At 41.3% G+C, this 26973-nt stretch overlaps 1 protein-coding gene across 3 annotated transcripts in view; it reads left to right on the top strand.

Moving 5' to 3' along the window:
• TESPA1 (thymocyte expressed, positive selection associated 1) overlaps positions 1–26670 on the top strand; it is a 33942-nt gene extending 7272 nt beyond the window's left edge. The window contains exons 2-11 of one of the 3 annotated variants that reach the window (XM_040232795.1): positions 3143–3350; positions 4823–4865; positions 8751–8800; positions 9672–9725; positions 10477–10513; positions 10792–10890; positions 15884–16092; positions 17834–18639; positions 20185–20278; positions 26101–26670. In XM_040232795.1, coding sequence (XP_040088729.1) covers positions 3188–3350; positions 4823–4865; positions 8751–8800; positions 9672–9725; positions 10477–10513; positions 10792–10890; positions 15884–16092; positions 17834–18639; positions 20185–20278; positions 26101–26312 — 1767 coding nt within the window. In that variant the 5' untranslated portion in view covers positions 3143–3187 and the 3' untranslated portion in view covers positions 26313–26670. Of the gene's footprint in view, positions 1–3050; positions 3351–4822; positions 4866–8750; positions 8801–9671; positions 9726–10476; positions 10514–10791; positions 10891–15883; positions 16093–17833; positions 18640–20169; positions 20279–26100 lie in introns of those variants that run through there. The other 2 variants (XM_040232793.1, XM_040232794.1) reach the window with 2 other exon arrangements.
• Positions 26671–26973: the final 303 nt, after the last annotated feature.

Below are 26973 nucleotides of genomic sequence, written 5' to 3'. Positions count from 1 at the left end.
CAAGAAGTAGGAGGAGTACAGGATAGATTCACGTCATGGAGGATGTTAAAACCCAAGTATAGGCCTCCATCTCTCATCTCAGTTAGTGAGATTCTGACACAGTGCTTGAATACAGCCTCCTCACTGAGAAAACGAGCCCAGAGAAAGGGCGTGAATTTGCCAAAGTTATACTTTTAGCAAGTGGCTGAATGTGGGAATCCATATTCCTTCCTTCTTTCCCTCCTTCCTTCACTTCTTCCCTTCCTTCCCGACTTCCTTCTCTCACTTCTTTCCCTCTTTCTTTCCTTCCTCTCTGCCTGCCTTTCTGACTTCCTTTTAAATTCCCCTCATCCCCGAATAAGTTCTGGTGAGCTGAAGATTTCCTGTGATTTAGGTGAGGTTCATTTGCTCTGGAAATTAAAGACAACAGGCAAGTCAACCTTTGATATCTTCTTCCCCAGTCTGACTGATGCCAACCTATTAAATGATTTGGATGGTGGTGCAGGACCAGCTAAATGCAGGCTAAGACGGCTTTTTAGACTCTCTCCCTAAATTCTTTACAGTGGCAGTTTCATCCTTGTTTTATCACCTCACACAGCTTTAGCCAAAGGATAACAAATTCTCTCTGCTACCACTCTTTGTGGTTTCACTCTGCATCACAGGTTTCATTCAATCATTTAATTTCCCCTCAAAGGCACTGGCTGTGGACAAAGAGCCCAGTGCCAAGGGTTAATAAAGTTGCACAGTCCCAACTGCTGTCTCTCCCTGGGGGGAAAAATATGCCTTAGGCTGGACCTGAAGTAAAAGAATTTAGATCAGACAGCAATAATTATGTATCCTTTTCCTCTGAATATATTTTGTCTGTAACAAACAGAAGCATCCAAAACAATTTTATTGTCTTAGGAAGGCTTTTATATTTAGGATGTTCTTTTCAAAAATAGCTATTTTAGTGCCTAAATTAATGCTTCACTGATGGTTTTGTTTTTAAGAGTTTGAAAAGCAGGAGTCTCTGGAAACTGGCTCTCTTCTTATTTTTCCCCCTTTTATCTTTCCTTACTCTAACAGATAAAGGTGTAGGTATGAGGATGGAGTGTTTATGGCAGCTGCAGGGATGAGGGGTGGTCCCACCTCCACCTGTTCACTGTGGAAGCTGTGAGTGCAGCTAGTGGAGAAGAGGCGGGAGGACAGAGTATAAGCAAATTACAGTATCTTAGCCTCAAATCTTTTAAGCTCTATTTGCACAATTGAATGATTCATCCCGTCTGTTTTCCTCTTCAAATAAGTGGCTTGTACCGTTGGAATGCCTCACTTGGAAAAACACACAAGTGTTGATTAGGCAGTGTTAAATGAAATATTAGCACACTGGTGAACTAGGGAATTAACTCAGAGCCAGGGAAAAACCCAAGATGACACATTAGAAGGTGATGATTCTGAAGGTGGTAACTACTAATTGATCCAGAAATTCCAGAAAAGAAACATCTACATCTGCTTCATCAATTGCACTAAAGACTTTGACTGTGTGGATCACAACAAACTGGAAAATTCTTAGAGATAGGAGTACCAGAACACCTTACCTCCCTCCTGAGAAACCTGTATTGAGGTCAAGAAGCAACCATTAGAACCAGACATGAAATAACTGATTGGTTCAAAATTGGGAAAGGAGTATAGCAAAACTGTATACTGTCACCCTTGTCACCCTGCTTATTTAACTTATATGCAGAGTACATCATGCAAAATGCTGGGCTGGATGAATCACAAGTGGGAATCAAGACTGCCAGCAGAAATATCAATAACCTCAGATATGCAGATGATACCACTATAATGGCAGAAAGTGAAGAAAAACTAAAGAGCCTCTTGATGATGGTGAAAGGGGAGAGTGAAAAAGCTGGCTTGAAATTTAACCTTAAAAAAACTAAGATCATGGCATCTGGTCCCATCACTTCACGCAAATAGAAGAGGGAAAAGTGGAAGCACTGACGGATTTTATTTTCTTGGGCTCCAAAATCACTGCAGAAGGTGACTGCAGCCATGAAATTAAAAGACGCTTGCTCCTTGGAAGGAAAGCTATGACAAACCTAGATAGTATATTAAAAAGCAGAGACATCACTTTTATGCTAACAAAGGTCCGTATAGTCAAAGCTATGGTTTTTCCAGTAGTCATGTATGGGTGTGAGAGTTGGACCATGAAGACGGCTGTGCACCAAAGAATTGATGGTTTTGAACCATGGTGCTGGAGAAGAGCTTTGAGTGTCCCTTGGACTTCAAGGAGATCAAACTGGTCAACACTAAAGGAAATCAACCTTGAATATTCATTGAAAGAACTGATGCTGAAGTTGAAGCTCCAATACTTTGGCCACTTGATGTGAAGAGCCAACTCAATAGAAGAGACCCTGATGCTGGGAAAGGTTGAAGGCAAAAGGAGAAGAGGGAGACAGCGGATGAGATTATTGGGCTGAATCACCAACTCAGTGGACATGAATTTGAGCAAACTCCGGGAGACAGTGAAGGACAGGGAAGCCTGGTATGCTACAGTCCATGGGGTCACAAAGTGTTGGACATGACTTAGTGACTGAACAACAACAATAACAACAGTGTCTCCATGTTGTTTTTATTATGGGATTCTCCCACCCCCATTTCCCCCAGAGAAATCCTATGTTAAACGGAAACAAAACAAGCCCAGAATGACTGTAGTTAGAGTGACATCCTGGTTGTGAGACCTTTAGAAAATTGGTTTAACCTTTGAGATCTAATTTTTCCCCTTTCATATATCTTTATGAAGATCAAATAAAGTGAAATTTACACATTGCAAATTTAAAGATATTTTCATTTCAATGGAATATTCTGGGAGACAAAATTCTTAAGAATTAAAGAAAATGTTTTCTAACACTGCATCTCACCTATCATGAGAGGCAGCCCTTTCTCATTGTCCCTTAAATCATATGATGTCTCAAGTTTCCAGATTTGAAAGCCTTGCCCTAGTGTTTAGGTTGTTCAGAGCATTCCTTTTTTTTTTTTTTTTTAAGAACCAGATATCTCCTCCCAGCTCCTGAATAAGCAGAGGGTTATGCTCCTTTGTACAGAGCTGGGAAAATGTGGGGGCAACCCTGGGGGTGGTGGATTCTGAACACAGGATGACAGTGTATCACTGTGTTCCAACTCTCAGGATAGCATCTCTGTGGCCAGAGGCCCTGAAGTCTGAAGCGGCGCCATGGAGGGCTCTGTGCTGAGCCCCACGTCCTGGGAGAGACGCAGGGCCTGGCTCCGTCAGAGCCGGCACTGGCAGACCCAGGTCCTGGAGGAAGAGGCCGCAGCAGCCCTGCAGAATGTCCCAGATGCCGAGCCCTCTGGCCTGGATGACGTTTTCCAGGAAGGTAAGGAGGCCAAACAGAGAGGCATATTGTCTTGTGATAGGGAATATGTGGCAGATGCCCAGGTCTGCCATGTGGGCAGAGGGTCCCCGGTTTCTCCCTGATAGCTCGGTTGGTAAAGAATACGCCTGCAATGCAGGAGATCCCGGTTCGAATCCTGGGTTGGGAAGATCCCCTGGAGATGGGAGAGGCTACCCACTCCAGTATTCTTGGGCTTCCCTTGTGGCTCAGCTGGTAAAGAATCCGCCTGCAGTAAGGGAGGCCTGGGTTTGATCCTCGGGTTAGGAAGATCTCTGGAGAAGGGCAACCCACTCCAGTGTTCTGGCCTGGAGAATTCCACGAATTGTATAGTCCATGGAGTCGCAAAGAGTCGGACACAACTGAGCGGCTTTCACTCTCACTCCATGTGGCTCATTTTGACTGGGTCAAATGAGCTCAAGGGAAGACCATAAAGACAGTAACATAAGGTATGAATTGTGTAGGAAAGAAAGGGCATAAGATTGAGAAAGAGGAAGAGGCACACTTTACATCATCTTGAGTAGCTGTGAGGACCCCAGGCTGGGGATCTCTGAATGTTTGCAGTGTTTCTCTGTTGTCTGTGTGACAAAGCTACACTCAGTCTTGGCGCCTGGACTCTGGGGGCTGCTCAGTTGCTGGTGTGACCTTTGGCAAGTCACTCACTCCTCTAGGACATACTTGCCTAATTGAAGTATTAGTACCTGAAATAGTAATAGTACCTTTTCCACATGCCTCTCAGAACTTCTTGGAGGTTCAAATGATGCTACAGACATGATTGAAAAATAAAAAAATAAATCTTATGTAAATAAGCCTACCCTTGCTTATTTGATAGGAAACAAAAAAGGACAAAAGCAAAATTGTGCTGGTTTTTCTTGTTTTTTTCCTTCTTTTTTCTTTAAACAGAAGAATCTACCTCTGTTCCCAAACCTTGGGGTATTTCCCAAGTTTCTGGGAGAAAGGGGGCACAGAGGCCAAGAGAAAAGAGATGTTCACTGTTTTTTTTTTTACATGGGTATATCACTTTTGCAGAGAAGGCAATGGCACCCCACTCCAGTACTCTTGCCTGGAAAATCCCATGGATGGAGGAGCCTGGTGGGCTGCAGTCCATGGGGTCACTAGGAGTCGGACTTGACTGAGCGACTTCACTTTCACTTTTCACTTTCATGCATTGGAGAAGGCAATGGCACCCCACTCCAGTGTTCTTGCCTGGAGAATCCCAGGGATGGGGGAGCCTGGTGGGCTGCCGTCTACGGGGTCACACAGAGTTGGACACAACTGAAGCGACATAGCAGCAGCAGCAGCATATCACTCTTATATCTTAAGGGAAAGTTTTATGGGAATATAAAGGGTTCATGAGGTGGCTTGAATAAGGATAAATTTGTGGAACAGGGTGAGTTCCAGGGAGGAAGTCTGATATCCTTCAGTCCGCACAGTGACCCGTTATCTGACTTTCCTAGGAAATCCAATCAACAAGATTGAAGACTGGCTTCAAGATTGTGGGTAAGTGCCAGCAAAGGGGTGTGTTGAGCATGGTTGATGGTTGGGTGTCCTGACTGGAGGACTCAGAGACAAGGACATGAATTTTAATTGGGCCTAATAATTAGAAGTGAGGTTGAAATGAGTGAGAGGGGTCTGTAAAGAATTGGGTGAGTGTGGGGGTTAGGGCTGTGAGTCAAGTGCTTCTCTGGGCTGAGACTAAGTTAGGGTGAAGGTCTGGAAACACAGACTGGATCTGGTCTAAAACCAAGAAGGATGGAAATTGGCAGCCATAGTGAATGACAGCTAAATTCCAGACCCCTGCTCCATTACTTTTCCCTTTGGATCAGAGTCTTAGACTGCATGATAGAAGAGGAGTTAAAAACCTAACTGTTCTTACGATCAGAGTAATTCATCATTATGAATCATTATATTGTTTATTTCTACAACAGAACACAGGAAGGGCTAAACATTTACCCTGGTTATTCAAAGCATTGACTAAGTGGAATAGGTACTTCAAGGCAGATTGTAGCATTTCTTTCCTGAGAAACTCTTAACATTTGAGGCCCCACACCCCCAACAGGCTGTCCCATTTTCGGCTCAGTCTACTCAGACATGGAGGGAAAGCTTCTGTGACCTGTTTAAGTGTGGTCACTTGTGTGATAATGAATTCTCAGAACTTAAAAACTACTGCCTGCTCTTTATTTCCTTTCCAGAAATGTCTCTAGCTTGATATAGCCTTTCATCTAAACTTGTTTATTAACATAAAAATAAACCCATCCTGGTTGATTTGGTAGGAAATAAATAGCACTGCATAATCCAAGGTTGTTTATTTTAACTCTGCCCTGGGAGGTAAGGCCAGGAAGGATTTATTTTTTTTATTTTTTATTTTTTTGTCGTTGTTGTTGTTTATTAAACATATTGTCTTTATTGATTGTCATAATCTGGTTCAAAATTTTTTTACTTCCAAAGTCAATTAAGGGTAATCAAAATACAGGGAATTAAAGGGATGATGTTAATGGGAATGCTTGCAGGTTTGGGTGTGTAAGAACTGTCCCAGGATTTAAAATGCTTCCCACAGTTCAATACTCCTTTGTACTCTGTTTATGAATTGGGTATATAGGAAGAGCAGTAACTTGGCCCTTCTATGTCAGAATGAAATGATGCTAAGGGACCTTTCAATGCAAATAGGGAGAGGAGCAAGCTCTGGATCTAGTCTCTAGTCATTGATTTTATGTCCTAAGCAATAACTCATGAAAGGCCTGGGACTTGGATGAGGGCTGTGAAATGTCAGACCATCATTCTCAGTGAGAAGACATCAACAGACCCAGGCTTTTGTCCATACTTCTGTTGTGTATCCCACATACACATAGAAAAGCAAGGGTCAGCCTGAGCTGGTCCTCATATACAGACTATAGAAATGCCTGCTAGAGCACAGCTAGAAAACAGAAACAAAGGGTGTGCATCCAACAAATCTTGTGTTACCAAATTTTGTTTTGGACAAATAAGGAATTTTATCAGTGGTATTTTAATGTAAATTTTATTGTAGTCTACACATCAGTAGAATTTTTATTTTTAAGATAAATTGTACAGCTCAATGAATATAAATTCCAGCTATGTTAGATGAATACATTCTAGCGACCAGTGCTGTACAACGTCGTACCTGTAGTTAACAATATGGTATTGGGCACTTCAAAATTTGCTTAGATGGTAGATCTCATGTTAAGTGTTCTTATTTCAAAAAAAAAAAGTCAAAGGGAAATGAAGATACCCTGGGAATTGTTGGATATGTCTGTTTCCTCAGTTGGTGATGGATGGTATCACAAGTGTTTACATATGTCCAAGCTTATCATGTTATACACGTTAAATATGTGCTGTTCCTTGTATATCAATTGTACCTCAAAACAAAACCTGTTAAAATAAGAGCGATATAAATCACATTGAAGTATAAAATATTTACTGAAAAATAAGTGAGGATTAAGTATATGGTTCAGTGAATTTTCTCAAAGGGAATAGAGTGATGAAATCTGAAAAATCTGAAGGGAAACTGCCTGCATTCCAGAAGCCCCTTGTGTCCCCTTCCGTTCACTGCCCTACTTCCAAGGGTAACCAGTATCCTGACTTGTAGCATCATAGATAAGTTTTGTACTTTTTAAACTTTATATAAAAGGAATCATACTATATGCACTTTTTTATGTGTGCTTCTTTTGTTCAGCCTTAAGTTTGTGATGTTCATCCACGCATTTTCATCCAGCAATAGGTCCTTCTTTTTAATTGTGTAGCCCTGTCTATCTATCCATCATGCAAATTATCCACTTTACAATAACTAGAGATTTGGGAGTCTCCTGATTCTGGGTTATTATATATATATTATTTCTTTTGGTGAATATATACAGGCATTTCCACTGAAGGCGTACCTAGAAATGCAACAATAGTATGCTTTATTGTAGTCATATTAATAGTGGGCTTTAGTAGTTGCATTACTGTGTACTGACAGCACAAGAATTAAATGCAACAGTAGATCTTGTCATTCTAGTAGTTGACTGCATTAGCTACCATAATGTCTTTTTATAGTAGTAGGAAATATTAATTTATACTAGTATTTGTGATGTTCTATGTACTAACACAGGTTTGTTGTATTATATGTTTTTATGCAATTATATATTAGGAAGAAAAGTATATATTTGTAGTTCTAATTGCGTTTCTTAGAGTTACCCATTCTTAATTACCTTGAGTATAATTCTACATTTTATAACACACATTGATGTTTTTCTTATGAGGACATGTAAAGATCCAGATTTTAGAAAATATTGTTGATTTTTTCACTATTTAAAGGAAAGTACCAGTAATATATAGTGATTTATTTTGTAAAATTAAGCACAGTTTGTTCTACAGTGTCTGTAAGCCCACTTTCATTACAAAACATTTCATGAACTGATACTCTGATAGCCTGAGAGTTGCCTGGATCACTGAATAAAGAAGACTTATTTAAGAACAGCTCCAATGGCTGCTTTCTAGTCAGTTTCCCTGTTAACTCGCTTTAGCAACTCTCCTCTATTCCAGCCTCTATTTGAGATTATATTCAAAGCATCATGTGCAACTTCCATTTTTAAAGCTTTCAGGAAAGCCAACTATAAAACTCACAACACATCAGTGCTCAAAGTGAACTTAGAAAACGCTAATATATAGGCCTCTAAATCCCCTTAATATATTTGAGAACATAGCAGCAGCAAGGAGCCAGGACTAGAATCCAGGTACTCTGTTCCCCATTCAAAGCTTTTTCATAGACAACTTCATTCACTTGTTTCAGACAGTGAATTTCTTCCTTGTTTAAGCTGTTTCTCACTACCATGTATGCTGACTTTCATCTGTTCTTGTGGAGATAGTGAATGTTTGCTAAAGCACCTACCTCAAAATGTAGAAACATAATCTTTAACCAAAATGCCGTTCCTACTGCTTCCTGAAAGACATGATATTCACCAAGAAAAGAGCTCAGAGGAAAGGAAGGAGAGGTGGGTAAATAAGATGATCTCCTAAAAGATTTTTTCTTAGTCTCAATATTTGCATTTGTGATGGAAAGTTTATGGCACCCAAACCCCTGCTTCTGTAAATAGATTTCTCCAGTTTTGTTTCCATATTCTTTCTTTCCTAGCTTCTGAAGAATTATTGCTAAGCTGACTCGGGTACTGTGGTCAGCATGATGGCAGCCCAATTTAAAATATGGGGCCCTCTGACTACCTCTATGGATTTGTCAGTCAAATCTTCACTCTCCATTTTCTTGAACATAAAAGTAATTTAAATACTAATGACTCTCATTAGAAAATTATACAAACTTGTGGGAGATATTTGAAGAAAAGCCCCTTTGAAAATGTAGTGATTTAAACCTGTGAGTTTCTTTTTGGTTTTTAGATACTCTGAAGAAGGGTTTTTTGAGGAAGCAGGACAGTTGAACTACAATGGTAAGTAGAGGCTCTATTCTTTCTTCTCCTGTTCATCCACCTTAGACAGTGACGTCACTCTGTGTGTGTGTACATCACATGCATATGAGTGCATAAGATGCTACCTTTTCACCGCCTGCAGAACACCTATAATGGTCATAAGGCAATCCAGGAGGCCCAGAAGATAGTGTTGGCTGAGAGCCCACAGGCTGACTAGTCCTCAAAGTTTATCTTCTGTTAGTGGTTGCTCAGCTAATAATCGGAAAAGGCAGTGGCACCCCACTCCAGTACTCTTGCCTGGAAAATCCCATGGGCAGAGGAGCCTGGTGGGCTGCAGTCCATGGGGTCACAAAGAGTTGGACACAACTGACCGACTTCACTTTCACTTTTTACTTTCATGCATTGGAGGAGGAAATGGCAACCCACCCCAGTGTTCTTGCCTGGAGAATCCCAGGGACTGGGGAGCCTGGTGGGCTGCCATCTCTGGGGTCTCACAGAGTCGGATACCACTGAAGCAACTTAGCAGCAGCAGCAGCAGCTAATAATCACTGCTATGGAAAAAGAGCTTTATGAAATGTGTGTCTGTGTATGTATGTTTATGTGTCTGAGTACATACCCACATGTGCTAATTCTTTGATAAAGGACTGTGTACATGACTATGTGATTTGGGGACAGATTAATTTGAGGTAATTTTACAGAACAAAAAAAATTTTACATGATTATTTTTAATCAGAATTATTAATGTGATTTTAGTATATGTATGGCTGGGGTTGTTTTGCAAATGTGTGGATGTGTGATGTGATTGTGTGGCTGTAGATGTGTATATAAGTATGTGAGCATGTGTGTGAGCCCAAGCCTGATTTTCTGCAGCCCTTGCCTCATTATTTGATAGGGTGCCCCAGCCATGGAACCAGCTTTGAAGATGACTTGAGCCTTGGAGCAGAGGGTAAGTGGCACAGCTCTCCAAGGTTGGGATTGAAGAAGCAGCTACCCACTGGATGAATGAAGATAGACTGGAAGGGGAGAACTGCAGAAAGAAGTAGCCCATCCCTGGCATCTTCTCTGCAGGAAAAGAGCAATCCCATATGATCTAATGGAAACCTCAGAAAGCATCACATGCCCAGAAATGTCTGCTCACCAGCCTATCAAGACATTTACTGGTTCATCATTGGAGCTTTCCTTTGGCCCCTAGGAAGATAATACATAAAATCACCATAAAGTTGGCTGCCCAGACATCTTTGAAATGGTTTTCTATATAGAAGCCTCAAGCAGCCTGAATACTGGGTGTAAGAGAGAGATTACATTGGGGGAAGATAAAGGCTGAAATGAAGGATGGAAGTACAGCAACCCACTTGTGTCTTCTGGGACCCTAAGAGACCTATGTGGTGAGACAGAAGCACTAGCCTGGGGGCCTGAATGACTCTGTCCTCCTCAGGTCAGAGAAACTCTTGTCTGGACACCAGGCACAGTTCAGAAGTTCAGAGGCTCGGGGCCAGTTTTTCTCTGCCATGTTTGTCCCCCTTCCAGGTCTATGTTTGATAATCTTCATATACTTTCCTAAAGAATAGGGCTCATAGGATTTACGGGCCTGTAGTAGTAGCAGAGAGGAACAGAAGGGGCCGAGGTTTCAGTTCAGAGGGGCAGCTCAGATGATTTTCATTTCCCCTTCTAACTTTGTCTTTCTCTTACTTGTCCAGCCACACTGTTGGCCACCAGCAGCAAACTCTACTCCAGGTAAGTGTTAGTTTCAGCCAGGCTGAGTGATACCTCCTTCCGGAGCTACTGAACTGGGGTGGACCTCAGAGTCCAAGAGATTAAAAACAAAGAGCTGCAGTTTTGCAATAGAGAGTGAAATTTCCAACCAGAAATGAGACCATAGATTCAGTTTTTACAGTAGATGGTTCAAACATACCCAGCAGGGAGTGACTGTGCCCTACAGGGCATGTCTAGAAGCCAGAGTACAGACTGATTGCTCACAAGATTAGTTGTGTCTTCAGCATTGATCCCTGCAGGAGCTTCCTGGAGACATCCCGGCCCGGACAGCTACTAGATCTTGGCTGCAGTTTGGCTTCCAGCAGCATGACGGGTGGGACCAACAAGACTAGTTCAAGGTAGGTACCAAGTTTGGCAGGGGTATAAGGTCAGGGAATAAGATAGGCAGAAGAGACTGGAACTTAGAACCATTGCCAGTTTTTTTCTGGGATGTATTATTACTAGCACTTTTATGCAAGGGTGACAGTGTGCTTCAAGAACAGCAGGGATGCACAGATATCTACTGCTCAGAGCTGGTTGCTGTGTGTAAAACACAGGTGTCTCCTGCCCTGAACTTTGTACCCCAGGAAGTGTAGTATTGGTCCCATCACATTTCCCGGACTTATAAGTTCTCAGTAAACAATCAGTTGGAGATCAGTTTCTGCAAACTCGGAGATAGTGAAGGACCCGGAAACCTGGCATGCTGCAGTCCATGGGTCGCAAAGAGTCGGACATGACTTAGTGACTAAACAACAACAAAGCAATCAATAAGTGTATCCATTAATTGATTGATCAGTTGAGGTGAGAAAATATTGATTCATTCAAGCAATTTTGTATCTCCAAATGCAAGCCAGGCAATGACTGTATGGAATTTGAAAATTAAGCAGATAAAAAGTTTGCCTGCAGGAGCTCAACAATTCTATAGGGTGAAAAAAAATACACACCAATAACTCGAAAACAAGGTGGAAAATGATGAGAACTAGTATGCTATTATAAAAATTGTTCAGAATTTGGAGTCAAAGTTTGAATCTCAAACCTGGTTCCCAGACTTATTAGCTTATTTACTATTTTTAGTGATTTGTACTCCCTGAGCCTTACACACCAATTCAGTTAACAGAGAATCTCTGGGGGTAACACTCAAATGTCTGCATTTAAAAGAAAACTTTTTTTTGAAGTACATTTGATTTACAATGCTTCAAATGTACAGCAAAGTGATTCAAACATATATATATATTCTTATTCAGATTCTTTTCTATTATAGGTTATTACAAGATATTGAGTATAGTTTTCTGTGTTGTATAGTAGGTCCTTATTGTTTACCCATTGTATATATAGTAGCATATATGTGTTAATCCCAAACTCCTAACTTATCTCTCATCCCTTGCTATCCCCTTTGAAAACCATAGCTTGTTTTCTATGTCTGTGAGTCTATTTCTATTTTGTAAATAAGTTCGTTTGTATCATTTTTTTGGATTCCACATGTAAGTAATATCATATGATATTTATCTTTCTCTGACTTACTTCACTTAGTATAATAATTTCTGGATCTGTGTTGCTGCAAATGGTATTATTTCAATCTTTTTTATGGCCAATATATACCACATCTTTTTTCCCTTGATTTTCTTGTTTTTAATTTATTCATTCTTAATTAAAGAATAATTGCTTTACAATATTGTGTTGGTTCCTGCCACACATCAGCATGAATCGGCCCTTGGTTTACATCCCCCACCTCTTGAACCTCCCTCCCACCTCCCACCCCATCCCACTCCTCTAAGTTGTCACAGGGCTCCTTTTTTGTCGTTTGAGCTCCTTTTGATTTAGAGCAAATTCTCATTGGCTATTTTACGTATGGTAATGTATGTATTCCCATGCTACTCCCTCAATTCATCCCACCCTCTCCTTGCCCTGTGTCCACAAGTTTGTTCTCTATGTCTACATCTCCATTGCTGCTCTGCCAATAGGTTCCATATGTGTGTGTGTGTGTGTGTGTGTGTGTGTTAATTTCTTTTTTTCTCTCTTTCTGACTTACTTCATTCTGTATAATAGGCTTCAGGTTCATCCACTTCATTAGAACTGACAAAAATGCATCCCTTTTATGGCTGAGTAATATTCCACTATATTTATACCACAACTAACCTATAGTTGTTAGGGTTAGAGTTAGGGTTAGGGTATCTCTATATATACCACAACTTGTTTACCCGTTCTTCTGTTGATGGACATCTAGGTTGCTTCCATGTCCTAGCTATTGTAAACAGTGCTGCAGTGAGCGTTTTGGTACATGTGTCTTTTTCAATTATGGTTTCCTCAGGATAAATGCCTGCATGGCTCAGAGGGTAAAGTGTCTGCCTGCAATGCAGGAGACCTGGGTTCAATCCCTGGGTCAGGAAGATCCCCTGGAGAAGGAAATGGCAACCCACTCTAATACTCTTGCCTGGAAAATCCCACGGACAAAGAAGCCTGGTAGACTACAGTCCATGGGATCACAAAGCGTCGGACATGACTGAGCAACTTCACTTTCACTTTCACTTTTCAGGATAAATGCCTAGTAGCTGATTGTTGGGTCATATGGTAATTTTATTGCTAGCTTTTTAAGGAATCTCCATACTGTTCTCCATAGTGGTTGTGTTCATTTATATTCCCACCAACAGTGCAAGAAAGTTCCCTTTTCTCCATACCCTCTCCAGCATGTATTGTTTGTAGACCTTTTCACGATGGCCATTCTGACCAGTGTGAGGTATAGTTTTGATTTTTAGTTTTCTAATCATTAGCAATGATGAACATCTTTTCATGCCTATTGGCCATCTATATGTCTTCTTTGGGAAAATATCTATTCAGGTCTTCTGCATGTATAGTCTAATTTTCTAATTAGGTTCTTTAATTTTTTGATATGAGTTGCATGAGCTATGTATTCATTTTATGTTAACTCATTATCAGTCATATCACTTGAAAATATTTTCTCCCATTCAGTAGGTTTTCTCTTCATTTTGTAAATGATTTCCTTTGCTGTGAAAAATGTTTCAAGTTTAATAAGGTCCCATTTATTCATTTTTGCTTTTGTTTGCTTTGCCTTATGAGACAGATCAAAAAAAACTTTGCTGTGATTTATGTTCAAGTGTGCTCTGCCTGTGTTTTCTTCTAGGAGTTTTATGGTTTCTGTTCGTATGGAACTGTCTTTATCCATTTTGAGTTTATTTTTTATATGGGGTAGGAAAATATTCTAATTTCATTCTTTTACAAGCAGCTGTCCAGTTTTCCCAGCAGCATTTATTGAAGAAACTGTCTTTTATTCCATGGTATATTCTTTCCCCCATTATCACAGATTATTAGACGATACATGCATGGGTGTATTTCTGGGCTCTGTTCTGTTCCATTGATCTGTATGTCTGTTTTTGTGCAAGTAGCATACTGCTTTGATGACTGTAGCTTTATAAAAGAGCTGTATCTGAAATGAGCACAAGTCACATCTTCCCCCAGAGTGTGCTTTTCACCTTAGTGGAAAGTGCAGCTAGAGATGGGGGTGTGAGGGCGTTGGCTAGAGCCAAAGTTAGGTGTGAGCCAGGGCTTCTGTGCTCAGTGACTGACAGTTCCCTATCCAGGGCAAGATTGTGTCCTAAGTTTTAGGAGCAGGATTCCTGAGGGTAAGGTCTGAGCTGGTTCCCTTCCCTTTTAGTGTGTGCTCTTCCCTATCCCAGCTTTGGTACCTTTGCCCTGGAGGAGAACAGTGCTAGAGCAAGAAGGGCCAGAGCAGGTACCTAATGCAGGCTAAGGCACACTCTGGAGAAGTTCTGGCAAATTCAGTTAGAGTTTCAGCCTGTTCTTGATCTGCCTCCTCTGGGAGCAACAGTAATGGGTGCTATCACCTTTCAGATGTAGTGCCAGGTTCAAGCCAGCTCCATCCCTGACGGCTACACACTGTCTTCACAAATGGTGGCCTCCACCCTAGTGGAGCACTGCACTAGCTAGTGAGAAGAGCTGGAGGGATGCTTAGTGTAGGTTTCAGGAAGCTGGCCAGAGTCCCAGACACATTGAGTCTGCTTCCTCATCCCTGTTTCAGGAGTAAGCAAGTGTGGGCATAATCTTTGCGAGCATGGTTCTAATTGCCCTCCTGTTAGTCCTACTGTTTTTCAAGCTAGTGATTGGGACTCCTCTGCCCAGCATCAGACTCGAGGGCTATGGTGCCAAATTTGTAGTTTGAATCATCCATTCCCCAGGGAGGATCTCTGAGACTCTGGGACCTCCCTCCTCCTCTTTGTCCCCTCCTAGGGCTGCAGATCCTGACCTGATCGTTTCTCTTCGCTTCTTACCCGCTTCCATGTAGATCATTCTTTATAGCCTTAGTTGTCGAAGAGTCTTTCTGTCAGTCTCTATCCAGTTTGTTTTCAGCAAGAACTGCTCCTTGTGTGGATGTATGTTTTGGTGTGTTCACTGAGGGCAGTGAGCTCAGCATCTTCCTTCTCTGCCGCCTTGATCTCCTTCCTCCTCAGGGATCTAGTCTTATGACGACAATTCAGATAAGGAAACTCGGGATCATGGAGATGAAATTAGCAGTTAGGAGGAACGCACAAGAATAGAGCCAGGGATTCCAATTATCCAGCTTTTACTTAAACAAGATGATCTCAGTTTTGAACACCGGCATCCTCTGATGAGATTAACAGTGATTAGTCAAAGCCTCAAATAATTCACAGCTCCCCTACTCTCACTGATATTTGGAATGTACTGTTAGTGAGCTCTTGTGTCACCACCCTGGTGCTGCAATGATTTGCACATAGATGGATGTTGGAGAAAGAAAGTGTTTGATCTACAGATGCAGGGATTCTATCCTGAAATTGTGCTACAAACAGGCCTACCTAACACAGCTGTATTGATAAAATTTTATCCTCAGGGTGAGAATAAAATGAGTTCTATGTTGCTTACACACTCATTGCCTGGTTGTTCCACCAACCACTGGTGCAAGCTGGTAAGCAAGTGACAAAGCACTTGGCAAAAGCCAGCTATATCATATAGCAAATGGGAACTGACTGGTTAATAACACAACCCCAGATCATTTTGCAACTATACTGATTTTGCTTTTTTGGATCCCTCTCATAGCAAATTTTCATTCATCTGTAATCATTTTAATTAGTTGTTTGAAGTACTCTAATAGAATCATGTTCAATTTTTAAACCAAGGCTAGATTGTATTTCCCAGGTTTCAGACAGAGAATTTAGATTCAGAGAAGTGAAAGCTTTTCTGGGTTGCAGTGATAGAGAAATGGCCAGAAAGGTATTTCAGTGTCCTGACACTTTTATTAGATAGTCTGGATTACCCTGTTTCTCAAAGCTTCCTGTGTTTACCCAAACCCCCACTTTTCAGCATCTCAGAGATTCTGGACAAGGTGCAAGAAGATGCAGAAGATGTCCTTTTCAGCCTGGGCTTTGGTCAGGAGGACCACAAAGATACTTCTCGAATCCCTGCTCGATTTTTCACCACCCCCTCTCAAGCCAAAGGCATTGATTTCCAGCTCTTCCTGAAGTCCCAGGTGCGGAGGATTGAGATGGAAGACCCTTGCCTCATGCTGGCCAGTGAGTGTTAGCACAGACCCATGCTCTACTTCTCTCTCAACCTCCAGACAGTCATAACAGGGATCAATGGCTCTAAATCCTACTTTCTCTTGGTTAGCTTCTCCTGACCCTTTGTCTTTTATGTCTGTTTCTTCCTATGTTGTCTTCAGTGAATGGAGAACTTTGAGTTCTGCTTCTTGCTCTTGAAGAGTTTTCAAGAGACCTGGTATCACAGTGACTTTCTTTTAGATCTTCTCCCTTTTTGCTGAATCAAATTGGACTGGTGTCTTTAAATCTTATCGCCATTTTCTATTTCTCAGTTGGAATTAGTGAATATTCCCCATTTATAGCCATTACATTAATACAATTTCCATTTAGGACAGAAGTTCTGTTAATTATGTTAAATTGTGCAGGAGTTTATAAAGCATTCATATTCATTGGCTTTTCTCCCACAGAAGGAAGGGCTCAGGAATATTTAAGTAAGTACACCAATGATCCTTATGTGTAATCTTACCACATCTGGGAAACAATGATTTAAGTTGTCGCAATTCCATACTGAAGAAAGATATGAGAGGGCCTCTCTACTTTGATGAGGGATGAAAGACTCTATTTTATTCCATATGTTAGAATATATTTCAAATAATATTCTTTTACAGCCCACCCCACCCCCCATCATAATGGTGTTCTTGATAGTGTTGTTTCAGATCCTTTGTATCAGATTCAACTTTAAAATTTGGTAAAACTATACTCCTGAGCTCCACTTGCTGAAATAAGGATTTTCAGTGGAAGTATTTCACAGGCACTTTACATGATTCTTATGCACCCTAAAGATTGAGGATGTTTTTGTTGAATGTATTTTATGTACCAGCTACAGATGTTAAATTCTGGAAACAGCAGCTAGGCAAGAGGAACATGATCTTGCCTTTAGGACACTTACAGTTTAATGGGTAAATAGTTTATCACATGCTTTTCAAATATGGATGTGCATATGAATTATGAAAGGATATTGTTAAGATGCATGGGATACAGTCTGAGATTCTGTATTTACATAAGTTCCCAAGTAATGCCAATGCTACTGAACTACTGACCACACGTTGAGAAGCAAAGTCTATTAGAAATAATATCGTCCATCTAGATTTCTCTACCCTTGTCCATTGCCTAGTAATTGCTATCTCTCAAATTTGCTTCTATCAAAGATTTCCATAACCCTAAATTTTTCTTACTAAGAACACAATGTTAGTTTTACCTTTTTTAGTCATGTTTGTCATCTAAAGCAGGGGTCCCCAACCTCTGGGATCTAATACCTGATGATCTAAGGTGGAGTTAACATAATAATAATAAAAACAAAGTGCACAATAAACGTTATGCATTTGAATCATCCTGAAGCCATCCCTCTACCCCAAGTCCATGGAAAAAACTGTCTTCCGTGGAACTGGTCTCTGGTCCGAAAAAGGTTGGGGACTGCTGAAGCAAACAGTGATAGAGGCCGTTGTATACTGACAGCAGAAAGGATATGCTAAATCAAGATATGGTAAAGTTCCTCATCCTGTATAGAATTAATTTCTAGACTACTGGGGATAAAGAGTCAAAAAGTCAAGAAAGGGAATCCTAGGTCTAAGAAATCTAAATGGGAGAGATGTTGGTAGAGAAATTGGCATCTTCTTTCTGAACTTTGAGTTTTAGGAAAGCTATTGAAGGGAAAAATTCAAGAAGTAATTTTCTGATGACTCCTAGACTCACCATCTTCATCCCTTGCACTCAGGCAGGTTTAAGCAAGTGCAAACACTGGCTGTCACCGCAGATGCCTTCTTCTGTCTCTACTCCTACGTGTCTAAGACACCTGTCCAAAAGTTCACACCATCCCACATGTTCTGGAATTGCAACCCAACTGATGTGCCATCCATCAAGATTCTGTCCCCAGAGCCTGAACCTCACTCACCCAGAGAGCGCCTCCGGAAAGCCATCTCCAAAATGTGCCTGTACACATGCCCACGAGATAGGCTATCACCACCCGACCATACTCCCAAAAGAAACAGTTTAGACCAGGTGGTGTGGGAAGTGATGGACAGAGTGAGAGGAGAGAAGTTGGTCCTCCAGCAAGACTCTGGGTTTGGACCAGGCCCACAGGGAGATCCCTTGCGCCCTATCAAGGATACTAAACTGCCTACTTCTTCCTGTCCATGTGTCCTCTGCCTTAAAGAAGAAACACAGCAGGGGATGTCCACATGGCAAGAACCCTCAGAAACTCTGGCTTCTGACCTCAAGATACCATGTTGCTCACATTCTCTGCCCAGAGCAGATCTACAGTGGAGCACAGACCCTGCACAGGTAAAGAGAGAGCTGTGGGGGCTACAGGCCACCAGTAAGGAAGCCCATTCAGTCAAGGATGATGCCTTCTGGATAAGAAAGAGCAGAGCAAGAAGGAGTCTGTTTCAGAAGAATCCCATGGGCACAAAGGTTAAATCACTGGATTTGTCCATCATCCAACAGAAATGGAAACAGAGTCAAGAGAGAACAGAAATGCACCGATCTCTAACTGAGCAGTGGCAGGACACATTGGACTTGGAGGTGAGTGGGTTGAAAGTGAAGGAGAGGTTGGTATTCCCACCCTTGAATTCTGGATTCCTGCCCTTGGGTTAAAATATATCTTCCTTGTCAGATATACCAGTCTTGAATTACATTCAGAAACCTTTGAAAGTGGCTTCCCTGGTGGCTCAGATGGTAAAGAGTCTCCCTGCAATGCTGGAGTCCCAGGTTTGATCCATAGGTCTGGAAGATCCCCTGGAGAAGGGAATGGCTACCCACTGCAGTATTCTTGCATGGAGAATTCCATGGACAGAGGAGCCTGGCGGGCTATAGTCCATGGAGTTGCAAAGAGTCAGATACAACTGATCAACCAACATTAATATAGAAGGAAGGGGAAAGAGAAATAGACCCATTTTCTTAAGAGTGCCTAGTTTTTGTCACTATTTTTCTAATTCCTCTTCCAGGCTGATCTTCACTAAAGTTTCCCATCAAACACATCTACCCCTATCATCTGTGGGATACACACAAGAGTAAAGATAGAGATCAGTTACACACTAAACACGGTTATATAAAATCTCTTCTACCTTGGCAAGTATATAACCACGAAGACCTAGAAGTTCAGATTCAAATCTAGAATTCTCACTCTTAGGACTTCAGTGCTAGAACATGGCAGCGTGGGCAGAGCCATCCCAGCCCTGGCCTATCTCCTTCTCTTCCCATACCCATGTCTGTCCTGCACCATAAGGGATTTTGCACACCATGTGTGAACACCCCAGCTGGCATATTCAAATGCCACAAAACCCCTGCATGTGTGCATGCTGCTAAGTCACTTCAGTCGTATCCGACTCTTTGCGACCCTATGGACTGTAGCCTACCAGGCTCCTCTGTCCATGGGATTCTCTAGGCAAGAATACTGGACTGGGTTGCCATGCCCTCCTCCAGGGGATCTTCCTGACCTGGGGCTTGAACCTGCATCTCTCACATCTCCTGCATTGGCAGCTGGGTTCTTTACCACTAGCACCACCTGGGAAGCCCCCACAACCCCCCTATCAATGCATATAACCATCTACAGTCATCATTCAGGCCTAGGAGTGCATACCCTAGGAAAAAGGCCAGCCTTGAGAGAACAGACACCTGGCGAAACCAGTGCATTTCCCTGAAATAGGCTTGGGGCTATTTGAGTTGCATTTGGGGAGGGGATTGTGGGCATCCAGAGCATGGTCTAGAAGGGGTAGTGCAATATCAAAGTGGACACTGATCCTTCAGCCCATGAGCTCTCTAAAACTCGGGATTCCTCTTGCCTGGGTCTATAGGCAGCGCTACAATCAAGTGCCAGAGTCTCAAGGAAAATCTCTCAGACCCTTGCCACAAAGAGAAGCCGTGGTGATTTGCAGTCCTGTTTGCATGTGTGTCACCTCTCACTGAATGTAGAGCTGGCCCTGCCTTCCTCACTACCAGGCTCCTACCACAAGAGAAGAGGCCAGGCTTCTCAAGTGCACTCAGCCTCTTTCCCCTATAGTCGCCTGCTGTCCTGCACTTTTCCCCACCACTGGTGCTGACTGAGTTCTGCAGGGATCTTTGTTACAGGTGCAAAGCAACAATGAGGAGGAGGAGAGCCACTGGCCCAGCAGACCTGGACATCACCACCTCTACCAGACGTTTGCTGGCGAAGACTCCAGAAGTAAGTGAAGTGTATCTCTCGTCTCTCTCTGTCTCTCTCTGTCTCTCTTGGTTCTCAAACTGGGCCGCATATTGCAAGCACATATTGAGATTTTTACAAATACTCACGATGAAGTGTCCCACATCCTGCCTTCTAATTTAATTGATATGGAGCCCAGGGACTAATTTTTTTCTATTTTTAAGCTCTTAGGTAGGGTGATTCTATTATGGCTGGATAAATACTTCTCTAAATCAGTGATTCTCAGACTTTAGCATCAACATCCCCTGGAAGACTTGAAGCACTACAGATGCCTGGGTCCTCACTGCCAGAGTTTCTGATTGAATAGGTCTGGACAGGGCCTGGGAATCTGCATCTCTAACATGTTCTCAAGTGATGTTGATGTGGTTGGTTTGGTGATCACAGTCCGAAAACTGTTGTCCAGGGAGAAAATTTTGTAGTACCTTAATATTCAAAATATAGTCTGCAGAATAGCAGTATTAGCATCACTTGGGATATTGTTAGAAATGTGGGATCCCAACCCTCCCGCATCCTAGATCTGATGAATCAAATTTTACTAAGACCCTTAGGTGATTTGCTTGCACATTGAAGTTTAAGAAGCATTGTAGTTTTGCAACAGGTGAAAACCAGCCATGGAGATTTATACCCTTGCACCTGCTTTTAGCTGCTTTCTAATCAACCTAAATCATAGGACTGAGGCAAAATTCCTTAATGTGTCTTACAGCTGTGTTCATTTAAGCTATGAGGTCCATCCTGCAGCTCGGGTTAGATATACATAAGCTTTCCTTCCCTCCTCAAAGAAGGACCATGAATATTATATAGATAGTTACTGCAGCTAAAATGTCTTTCCTCTAGATGTGAATTTCAAGCATTAATTCTTTCAGAGGTATTTTTTATTCTTTTTAATTTTAGCTAAAGATTTGTATTTAAACTAAGCAGAAATTAGTCTCCTGGTGCTACAACTGCCTGTCCCCTAGGACCACAGAGAATATGGCAAGAGAGTAAGAATTGAAATCCTTCTTGAATTAAGTAAATGAATCATCTTGCTTAGGGTTCCCTCCATTTTGGATGTCTTATTACTATTTACTGCACTTCCTAGTCCAATATTAACCAAATTGTTGATTGTTAACCAGTTGTTAACCAAAATTTTGATTAACACTGAAATTTCATTGTTACTGGTCCTGAATCACAAAGGTCTTTATGAGTCTAACTCCTGTAATTCTAATTGTCTGTGGTTTTAGGGCCCTAGTCACTTTATTTTCTCTTGTGCCCATTACCTTCATCTCCAGGTACACAACTAGTAGCTATCAGTCACTCACAGAAGAGGTAAATATCAGAAGCAGCAATCTACTATGTGTAGTTGAAAAAAATTAGGATATGAAGTCAAATAACCTACCTCCTACTAGCTCAGTAATCTTGCAGAAATCAACTTTTGTTTGTTCCTATGAAACCTTATAAGGAGTATGTGAAAGGAATGTGATTTATTGGAGTAACTGTTGTGATGTTGCTACTGTAGATGATGATGAGATTTTAGAAAAAGTAATTATGGGCATAAAATATTTAGATCAGTGATTCCCAATCTTGCAAGCTTTTTTTAAAAAATATATTTTATTTCCTGGATTCCACCTAATAGAATTAAATATAAATCTCTTAGATTTGAACTTGGGCATTATTATTGTTTATGCTTCTTTAAAAGTTTTCCTAGTGATATCAAGCATCTATTGTTATATAATAAACCACCCGAAATGTAGTGACTTAAAGAAAAACTTACTTATTATTTCTATTTTGTGGGTTTGCTGGGGGGATTCTTCTGCTTGTCTCATCTGGTTTCACTTATGCAACTGCTTTTGGCTAGTTGACTGGGCTGGCCCTGGTCAAAAGTGGGCTCGCCCTCATGGTGCTGACCTTGGACTGAATCTTGGTGCTCACTGTCAGCCAGGTACTCTCTCCATGGGGGTTGAGTCATTCTTCAGTAGTCTTAACTGAAGAATGTTCAGCCAAAACTGAAATTGCAATGCCTCTTTTTAAGGATATGTTGTAAGTTGTACAATGCCCCTTCAACCACATGTTATTGCTCAAATTAAGTTGCAAAGCCAAGCTAGATTCAAAAGGAAGGAAAACATACTTTACCTTTTTAATAGGAGTAGCAAAGTCACGCTGTGAAAAGGCATGTGGAATGGGAGGGTTGTTGTAGCCATGTTTATAAACAGTCTATCGCAGACAGTGATTCTGGCACCCAGTGAGGGTTAGGAACAACTAATTTAATTAAAGGGCTTCATCTTCACATATTAAAGATGCCCCCAAGGTCAAGCTCTCATTCTAAAGCTCACTGAGACTCAGCCACAGCATACAAAATTTGAAAAGAAAATTAACTGCCAAACTTACCAAATTTAAATAGAAAACGTGGAGTATATGCACCACAGCTAAGCTTCACTGCCAAAACATTTAATTTACTCTAAAATACAAAGCTCTGATGAAGTGTTACTTGTCCAGCAGATGTCAGCCTCACACAAGATAATGCCAAGATGTCCAGCAAAGCAGGCTGTGCAGAATCTATATGACTATACTTTTCTACACAATTTATGAAATACCAAGCACATCAGTTCCTCTCTCAAACATGCCCCATCTTTGGCTAGAAGTCAGGTATACAGAAAGATTGGAATTGCTTTGCCAGAGAGGAAGTTTTCAGGAGTTACACATTTCAAATAAGTAATAGATTCTATTTTCTGCTAGGGTGATAGGATTTCATTATAGGAGGAGTTATTGTGGTTAGAGATGCTGTATTTCACCTATTCTAAGATGTACATTTTTCTGTATTTGAATATGTCTGAAATAGAATGGGTCTAACAATTGGCATTGTCATCCAATGTAATTGTAAGATATACGGTTTTGTCCTACACACACACACACATACATATACTTGCCTCCTTGAAAATAATTATAAGCCTTACAAACAATAGCTTATCAGACTCAATGAAACACAGTAACTTTAGAAAGGAAATCAACACTGAATATTCATTGGAAGGACTGATGCTGAAGCTGAAACTCCAATACTTTGGCCACCTGATGCAAAGAGCCAACTCATTAGAAAATACCCTGATGCTGGGAAAGATTAAAGGCAGGAGGAGAAGGGGATAGCAGAGGATGAGATGGTTGGATGGCATCACTGAATAACTGGACTTGAGTTTGAGCAAGCTCTAGGAGATGGTGAAGGACAGGGAAGCCTGGCGTGCTGCAGTCCATATGGCCACAAAATGTTGGACATGACTGAGCGACTGAACAACAACAAAAATAATGTTTCAAGAAGCGGGGTGTAGTGTTCAGTAACATATGTCATAAAATATCCAGTAGGAAAGACAGTGCAATTATACCACTAGATTTTCCACTAGAAAATGATTAGGAAACTTGATAAGAGTATTTTTATTTGTGTGACAGGGCTTTATAATATTAGTGTGAAAAATGAATAGGAAACCATGCAAGCAAAGTAGATAAAAGGGTCAAGAGCCTCTAAGGAGTGTTTTGTGTTTTTTCCCCTAGGATGATGAAGTTTTAAGCATTCATACTTGCTGGAGGAAAAGAATCAATAGAGTGCAGGGGACCATGGTTCAGGAGGGTAGGGAAATGATGATGTGAGGTCAGTGGAGAGTGGGAATGAGCTGAGATCCAAAGCACTTTTGGAGGGTTTAGCCAGGGACTAAGGTACAGATCTTTGAGATGAGAGGAAATGAAAAAGGACAGGCGTGACTGTTACATTGGTCATCTGGAGAGGAGGTCAAGAAATGTATGCTTACTCTTTTCTCCTTTTTTCCTGTCAGGTCATCATTAAAAGTGTGAGGCAGGAAATCTGAGGAAGATCATAAAGGTTTGAGATCACCACTATGGAGAAAGGACAAGAATAATAGAAACATATATTAGTAGTTGAATTGGTGAATAATGTTAGGGCTCAGCTCAAGTTGCAGAACATGGATTGGCAATGGTTTTGTCATTTTCTCCAGCAGTGATCAGTAATCTATACAAAAGAATAAGAATAAAAGTATAGGTAAATGTTTTATAACTCTAAATATTGAGTTGAATAGAAAGTCTAAGTCACATGACTCTTTGATGTCACTGCTGCTGCTGCAAATAACTTGAAAGATCACTTGCAGTAGCAAGAAACATTTCCCCAGGTAGGGTATGGAAGTTTCTACCAACCCAGTACTACAGTTGTCTCAAAGATGCACGATGTGACAAACAGCCCAATCAAAAATGAGCAGAAGACCTAAACAGACATTTCTCCAAAGACACAAAAAGCTGCTCAACATTGCTAATTATTAGGGAAATGCAAATCAAAACCACAGTGAGATATCACCTCACATGGGTCAGAATGGCCACCATCAAAAAGTACAAATAAATTCTGGAGAGGGTGTGGATAAGAGGGAACCCTCCTATACTGTTGGTGGGAATGCAAATTGGTGCAGCTGCTATGGAAAACAGTAAGGAGGTTCCTTTAAAAACTAAAAATAGTATTACCATATGATCAAGCAATCCTACCTCTGGGCATATACCCAGAGAAACCTCTAATTCAAGACAATACATGCACCCCAGTGGCACTAGCCAAAACATGCATACCTGCTAAGTCGCTTCAGTTGCGTCTGACTCTCTGCAATGCTATGCACGGTAGCCAGGCTCCTTTGTCCATGGGCTTCTCCAGGCAAGAATACTGGAGTGTGTTGCCATTTCCTTCTCCAGGGGATCTTCCTGACCCAGGGACTGAACCTGCATCTTTTATGTCTCCTGCAGTGGCAGGCAGGTTCTTTACCACTAGTGCCACATGGGAAGCCAAAACATGAAAGCAGCCTAAATATCCATGGACAGATGAATAAATGAAAAAGATACGGCATATATACACAGTGAAATATCACTCAGCCATTAAAAAGAATGAAATAATGACATTTGCAGCAACATGAATGGATATAGAAATTATTATACTAATTGAAATAAGTCAGAAAGAGACAAGTATCACATGATATCACTTATATGTGGAATCTTAAAAGTGATACAAAAAACTTACTTACAAAAAGAAACAAACTCACAGATACAGAAAGCAATATTATGGTTACCAAAGGGAGTAATGAAGGAGCAGGAGAGGTAATTTATGAGTCTAGGATTAACAGATACGCACTATGTGTGTATGCTCAGTTGCTCAGTTATATTTGACTTTGCCTCATGGACTGTAGCCTGCCAAGTTCCTCTGTCTATGGAACTTTCCAGGCAAGAATACTGGAATGGGTTGTCATTTCCTACTCCAAGGGATCTTCCCGACGCAGGAACTGAACCAGTTCTTGCGTCTCCTGCATTGGCAGGCAAATTCTTTACCACTAGCACCACCGGGAAGCCCAATACACTCTACTATATATAAAACAGATAAACAACAAGGTCTTGTTGTACAGCACAGAGAAATATATTCAATATCTTGTAATAACCTATAATGTAAAATAATAAAAAGAATTCATCTGTGTGAGTTTCCCTGGTGATTCAGTGGTAAAGAATCCTCCTGCAATGCAGGAGACCTGGGTTCAATCCCTGGGTTGGGAAGATTCCCTGGCAGAGGGCATGGCAACCTACTCCAGTATTCTTGCCTGGAGAATCCCCATGAATAGATAGAGGAGCCTGGCGGGCTACAATCCATGGGACTGCAAAGAGTCGTTCACAACCAAGCGACTGAGCGCACTTATATAATTGCATTACTCTGGTGTACACCTGAGGCTAACACAACATTTGTAAATTAGCTATACTTCAGTTTTTTTAAAAAAGCATGATGTGTTTCTTTTAAATTTCCATTGCAGGCTTTCACCACCACCACAACAACAGCACATTCTCTGACAGCAGTGACTTCACAGAAGAGCCTAATTCCCACCTCTCCTCACAGGAGGCTCCACAGCCTCCAACATCCAGCTCCTGCTCCCTGGCCCTGCAAACTCCTGACCTCAATAAGAGAAAAGCAAGATGGTACACCAGACAGAAGACCAGAGTGAGAGACTTGGAATCTCCATCCTGATGCTGTCATGAACAGCATGCACAGAGATAGACCTTAAACAGTCGCTTCATTTCTTTGCACTTTGGTTTTTCTATGGGGGTGTTAGAATACATGATCTATATGATATGGACAGTGGTAACCTGAACAAATAATTTTCTCTCAACCTTTGACACTGCCTAGGGCAGTTAGTAGATTTAAGGATAATCAAATTTGAAAAACAAGGGTGCTACTGCAATACTCTCAAAAGGCCCAGGCTAAATGAGGAAAGACAATTCCCACTTTCAGGCTCTGAAACCTTGGTGCAATCTACAGTGGGATTCCCTCGGAGCCTCTACTCATCCCTCTGTGCTCCCAATTAAATTCCAGGAAGTCTTCCACCATACCAATGTCCTGTTTTTCTTCTTTTTTTAGTTTTTTTAATTGGAGGATAATTGCTTCACAGTGTTGTGGTGTTCTCTGCCGTACATCAATGAAAATTAGTCATAATTATATATATATCCCCTCCCTCTTTATCCTCCCTCACTCCATTCCACTCCTCTAGGTCATCACAGAGCACCAGGCTGGGCTCCCTATATGATACAGCAGCTTCCCGCTAGTTACCTATTTTACACATGATAGTGTGTATATGTATATACATATATATGCATATGTATATATGCAACTTTTTCAATTTGTCCTGCTC

The sequence above is a fragment of the Oryx dammah genome, unplaced genomic scaffold (genome assembly GCF_014754425.2).
Source record: "Oryx dammah isolate SB20612 unplaced genomic scaffold, SCBI_Odam_1.1 HiC_scaffold_29, whole genome shotgun sequence".
NCBI classification, from domain to species: Eukaryota; Metazoa; Chordata; class Mammalia; order Artiodactyla; family Bovidae; genus Oryx; species Oryx dammah.
The sequence above is the reverse complement of the archived record's forward strand: the minus strand, read 5'-3'. Positions and strand labels throughout refer to the sequence as shown.